Source organism: Ammodytes marinus (assembly GCF_949987685.1).
Source record: "Ammodytes marinus genome assembly, chromosome: 20".
Classification (NCBI taxonomy): domain Eukaryota; kingdom Metazoa; phylum Chordata; class Actinopteri; order Uranoscopiformes; family Ammodytidae; genus Ammodytes; species Ammodytes marinus.
The window spans coordinates 14,455,581-14,461,771 of NC_137224.1; the positions used below are offsets into that span (position 1 = coordinate 14,455,581).

Here is a 6,191-nt window from a genome sequence, read left to right on the forward strand (position 1 = left end):
CATGGGGTTTATTTGACTGAATTTTGAATTATTGTTTATGGTGATTTAGTTTTTATGCGTTTGTTGATGGGAAAGAGTTAGAGAGAAAAAGTTGGTGGTATTCTTCACATCAACTTTTCTGCCCTACTCTGTCTGTCACTGCCTTTGGGGGCTTCTGATTGGCCAATAGTAGGGCGCTATAGAACACATCAGTCTCTGCTGACGCTATTACATAAGAGCTGTATAATACAGGTCTTCTAGGGATTGCCATGTTGGTTGGTCGGTGCATTAATTTGGTGTAGGATGAAATAGCTCTACAACTATTGGATGGGTGGCCATAATATTTGATACAGACAAATAATGCTCCAACAGAATTAATTGTGGTAGCTTTATTGGGTCCCTTCAATTTTCATCTAGTTCCATTGTCAGGTCAAAAATTTCACTTTGTTGGATACTTGGTTTATGGCCAAATACCCGGACCACTTATTCCCATCAGCCTCAGCTGCACTTTGTGTTTAGTGGTAATTAGCTAAAGTAAGCATGCTAACAAGTGAAAGTAAGAGTGGTAGAGAATAAACATATTCCTACTTAACATCAACTGTTAGCATTGTTATTGAAAGCATGTTAGCATGCTCACATTATAATCACAAAGCTGTGTGCCTAAGTAGGCTACGCCCTTATTGAGCTGCTAGGATGGCGGTAGTCTCAAAGTCTTCTTTTGGCGATGCATAACTGCAACATCATGCATAAGTTAACATAAATGCAAACATCTCAAATTTGCATCAGAGAATTCCACATGATCATAATCATTTCACCACAAATGTTGCGAACCATTTGGATGCCTTCTGAACAGCCATTCAGTGCAAAATCGCAAATTCATGAAGTTCCGATCTTCCATAGTTTTTTTGTCAGTTTTAATTTACCAGATAAAGCCCATACACCCTGACTGACAAACACACACACAGAAGCACGCAGAGTACTCAAGTGCAGGCCAACTACACCACAGAAGTGGAGAACTGCTACAGTTCTGGTTTACATCAAATCTAACAGACACTCATGCAGATAAGAGGACTCTATGACAAAATATCATCTGCCAGAGATCACTGATCTAAGTCCTGTGTGTAGTTCAGTGACATGAACACAATTGGGAAACATGTCTTATCTAAAGTAAACAGCTGTGTGTTTGCACAAGTTAATTCCCTTCGTTCTGACATCTGTAGGAAAGCACGGAAAGAACTGACAGAGGAAAGGACTGAAAGCCATGAAACGGGAGTTACGGTCAAAAGTCAAGTACCAGACCCCACCACCAACAACAAGGGCCAAACATCACAGGAACAACGCTTTTCTGCAGGTAACCCTTCAGTCAACAGGTGTTTTGAGGTGCTACACACACACACACACACACACACACACACACACACACAGGGTATATGTATACACAAATAAAGCGAGATGGCCTCTCCCTGACCCAGTTACATTTGGCTGTGCACTGGGAATGTCCCATCCAGTAATTACCATTTTGGTCAGAATTTTTATACACATGTGTACGGGTGGTGCGTGCATCTGCCGCTGCAGATGGTCATAAAAAAGGGCTATACCATGCACACAGGTCAGCATGGCCTTCCAGGCAAATTAAACACGATACTCTGATTAAATCATGTCAATAGTCGGAGCATTTTTTACATTCTCTTCCTCTGGAGTGTGGAGCTCAGCTCAGGAACATTTGGGCAATGTTCTGCTCCAAAGACGGAAGCCAGCCAAAATATAGAGTAAAAAAATTTAAGTGCACAACTGCTCAACGTTTTTGTATGTGTGTGGGGTATGTGTATCTGCAAGACATTTCCTACACTTTCCTTTCCACTGTCTGCTATTTATTCAGAACTTGCCAAAATAAGCGATTAGCTGTGCTCTCTCAGCAACCACACCCAGGCAGACATAGTTACACACACACACACACACACACACACAAAGTAACCTTGCCGTCTCCCATCCACTCTAGTTTCGTCCACCATACCAGCAGAGAATGTCCAGGAGCAACCTCAGCAGACCATGACAACCTCCAAACACACATTCAGTAGCTGATGAGTGTAAACGCTGTGGACGGACAGTTAAAGGTGCAAGCACTCTCTCACACACACACGCACACGCACGCACGCACGCACACACACACACACACGCACGCACGCACACACACACTTGTCATTCTCAAATTAACTGTCTACTTCCCTCCCCTACACACACAAACACAAACAAACACACACACACACACACACACACACAGACACACACAGACGCACATCCATCCGTACAACCATTGCTGCTGCGTCTGTGTGTGTCAGTATCTGTGTGAGGACTTCTGCCTTACGGTAGCTCAGTGTCACCAGAGGAGAAGTCTGTTTGACGACATCTGCACCAGCAATCTGCAAAACTGTTTATGGGCTGTTTTTTCACCAGATCACACTCTGTTCCTGCAGGGGAATTTTGCACTGATTATCCATTGCTTTGCTTTCTTTCCTACTCCTTCTGGTTTGATGAATACCAAATATTTATGTTCTGTTGATGCCCAGTGACTGACTGCAATAGGAGAAATGTGTTTTATTTTTTTCCGTTCAACATTTTGGTAAATGTGCTTATTTGCTGCCTTGCCGTCCGTTAGATAAGAAGATAGATAAGCAGCCAATTAGCTTAGCACAAAGGCTTCCACGCTTTGTCCAGAGAAAACATAGCCAACCTAATGGAACAGCTTAACCTCCCTAATTGCCACATTCTTGTATATTTAATCCCTGCAAATAACTTAATTAAAACAATGTAAATTTGGCGTTTCTTTGTGTCAGACTACTGTATTTTTTGGCAAGATGCAGTGACCTACTGCAGTCTTGCCATCAAAGGTTGCTCTAAGCAAAACAGCGGAGTAACTAGAACGGTGAAACAGCTAGCCGGGCCCGGTCAAAAAGGTTGCAAAATCTGTCAGAAATCAATTCTATTTTAGCATATCCTGTTATTGTGGCTCGTGACGCCATATAATGTGACTCTGACTTTTTTCAAAATGCTCTTCTCTTCGCTGCTGGCAATGACTGTGTTTTTCCCAGACTCCACAGTAGGAGTGTTTGTTGTTTTCGTCGGTGGTAGTCTAGGTTTGCAGACATCCAGTAGTGGCCAGCATATGAAACACTGGTCAGCGGATGCGACCATATAAAGGGCTCGATCAATTCTGGAGGAATGTGAGGGCGCAGCACCACTTCCTTTAGTCCGGGCGCTGTGGCTGTGAGCTCTCCACGGTCAGTTTGAAGCTGACCCAAAACAAGTTGTATCGATGGGAAGGGATAATGAAAGAGGGATAAAAGAGCAATGCCAACATTCTATTTCAGATACATTTGATGAGAAAAAAAACAGATTTCTATCATTCGGGTGCATGTCTTTCCTAAAAAAGACTGTGGACTTTGATCCATCTCGCTGCTTTAGATGTTTGCTGTCTGTGTTAACTCCATATGTTGCTCCATATTTACGAAAGTTGGTTTCTGAACCTGGAGCTTAAAAGCCTTCATTTTCCTCTCTCTCTCTCTCTCTCGCTCTCTCTCGCTCTTAAAACTCATATTCCTTCATATTCCAAGAGATGCCTTCTTTTAAAGATTTACCCACAATCCCCTGGGGGCAGAATCAGAGTCTGACTGGCAGCAAAACAGACTCATCTTGAAGGACAAGTTTGCCTCCTACCTGTCAAATCAGATATAAACGAAGATGCAGACATGAAAGCTGCGGCTGCCCTCCCATTTTATGAAGTCGCCATGACACTGTCTCTGTGTAAAGAAGTCATATGAACACTGAGCTGGCACTGCAGTATCGGTATTTTTTTCCTTTTCAAAACTGCATGGGATTTACACACTGCACCGGACAAACTTCTGAATGACATTGTTCATACTGTTTTTAACTGTCTTCTCTGTGCTGTATACTTTTTTTCCCGTCACACTTTCTTTTTCTCTTGCATTATGGGTAACAGTCGTATATGCACAATGTCGTGCAAAGAAGATTGGTACCACCTGTCGGCTTGTTCACACACACAGTATGAGATAGCTAATAGCCGGTTGAATAGCCGGTTCTGCTGTTCAAAAAGAATGCCACCCAAATTGCATGTGAACTAACCAACTCCAAAGAAGTTCAACATTTTGGATAATCCTCTTTTTTTAAATTTAATTGATACCACTCTCATGTTTGTGCAGTAAATATGACGTTACAGCCTATAGCCAATTAGCTTGATTAAGTTTATCAAAAGCACTGGATATCGGGGAAACAGCTAAAAAATCTACCTTCCAGCACCTGGAAAACAGACTTATGGACACGTTCTATCTTGTTTGTTTAATATTTGGTTTAAACCAGACACCATGACTGACGACACGTTGCAGGTTGTTATATTGTTCTCTCTGTGCTATTTATTTCTGGAGACTTGTTGGCACAGTGAAGTTGGCATGCACCCATCTATTTACCGGAAGTTACTGTGCATAAAACCTGTCCGGCATATAGACAAACATTCTGTTACTTGCTAGCCGTTTCCCTGTTTTTTAAGTCTTTATGCTAAGCTAAATGAAGCTAAGAGCATTTTCCAAAGTGATTAACTATAACTGGTCTTTTCAATTCATTGTTATGCCGTGTTTCCCTTGTGCGTGTGAAACAGCAGCTTCACATTACCACAATTGTTGTCGTTCTTTTTACCTGCAGTGTGAAATCACCTGATACGTCAGACCAGAAACATGTAGGCTAGACATCCAAGCCATCTCACCCACTTATCTCGACACAACACACCCTGTACTTATCATCGCGGTTCTGCTGAATTGCATATAAAAATTGGCGACACCAGGCTCAATGCCCTATTTTTGCTCTGTTTTCGTTCCATTTTCACATTTCGCGCCTTCTCAGCAGCATGCATTTGCTTTGCTCATCCCTAGAAAAACAAAAGGGTTATTTTAAGTACCAGTCTGAGGGGTTTTAGCGGGGGAGGAAGCGAACGAGTAGCCCTTTTCATAGGTTTGCATCTCTGGGATAAATACAAACAGACACACAGCTGTGATAAAACAGGGCCAGTCATCAAGACTGCACGTTTGCCCCCTCAGGCATATGCAAGGCAGCATAGCATTACCAAATACCACCAAATGAATTATGTTGTGAGAAATATATTCTGTCTGTTTGATTTAATGTGGTTACATGTTCAACCAAAATAACATATCTTAACCCCTTCATCTTTTTTGTGTGTGCAGTGGAATAAAAACTTAATTACATATTGGTGCAATTCTCAATTCTGTTGTCGCTGAGGGTCTTTTGGCGCCTTTTAGTTGTGGGACGTTTTGCCTCAAAAGTCTGTTCGAAAATAGAGTTTGGAGAGACCAAGTAGTGGCAACAGAAACTGAAAATAGAAAGCAAATTCAGTTGTGAAAAAAGTGGCTTCTCTAAATGCAGATGATTCTTACAGCATGCATTTGGGGCCAAAGAACAACAAAAGCCTCTCTTTTTGTTTTTGTAACTGTGGTCTCCGGTCTCACTGTGTGTGTGTGTGTAAAACAACTGTTTCGCATGGCTTTATTTTTGTATATAGCGTGTGTGTGTGTGTGTGTGTGTGTGTGTGTGTGTGTGTGTGTGTGTGTGTGTGTGTGTGTGTGTGTGTGTGTGTGTGTGTGTGTGTGTGTGTGTGTGTGTGTGTGTGTGTGTGTGTGTGTGTGTGTGTGTGTGTGTGTGTGTGTGTGTGTGTGTGTGTGTGTGTGTGTGTGTGTGTGCGCATCTAGCAAAATGGCACATTAAGGCTTCCTTTTGCTAATTTCTTTTCAGAGAGTGAAACACTCAGGAGAACAACTCCCAGTAATTGATAACACATACACACATTCACACACATACACACACACACACACACACACACACACACACACACACACACACACACACACACACACACACACACACACACCAACAGCAGATGTTCCAAAATACCAGAGCCACAACAGCGCAGATGCAGGCTGGGAAAAAGCCCTGCAATATCTTCATCATTGCTTCAGCCTAAAGCTGCTTAGGGCTTTTAGAGCCAAAACAGGCAACAGGCAGCGATCTTAATGTATACACTGTATGTTTTCACTATTGGAGCAAAGAAAAGGTGGCTTGTGCATGAGGGGAGGTGGGTAGTTTTTTTTCTTTTTTTCTTCTTCCCCCCTGCGTGATCGCTCATTTGAAGT

General features: G+C 42.4%; 1 protein-coding gene across 1 annotated transcript in view; it reads left to right on the forward strand.

Moving 5' to 3' along the window:
• The window catches only part of LOC307266515 (cilia- and flagella-associated protein 337), a gene marked incomplete at both ends in the record, with an annotated part of 14,090 nt that extends 10,379 nt beyond the window's left edge, over positions 1–3,711 (forward strand). Inside the window, 2 exons of the mRNA XM_080048554.1 lie at positions 1,200–1,330; positions 3,635–3,711. Of these exons, the coding sequence (XP_079904680.1) occupies positions 1,200–1,330; positions 3,635–3,711 (208 nt within the window). The remainder of the gene's footprint in view (positions 1–1,199; positions 1,331–3,634) is intronic.
• Positions 3,712–6,191: the final 2,480 nt, after the last annotated feature.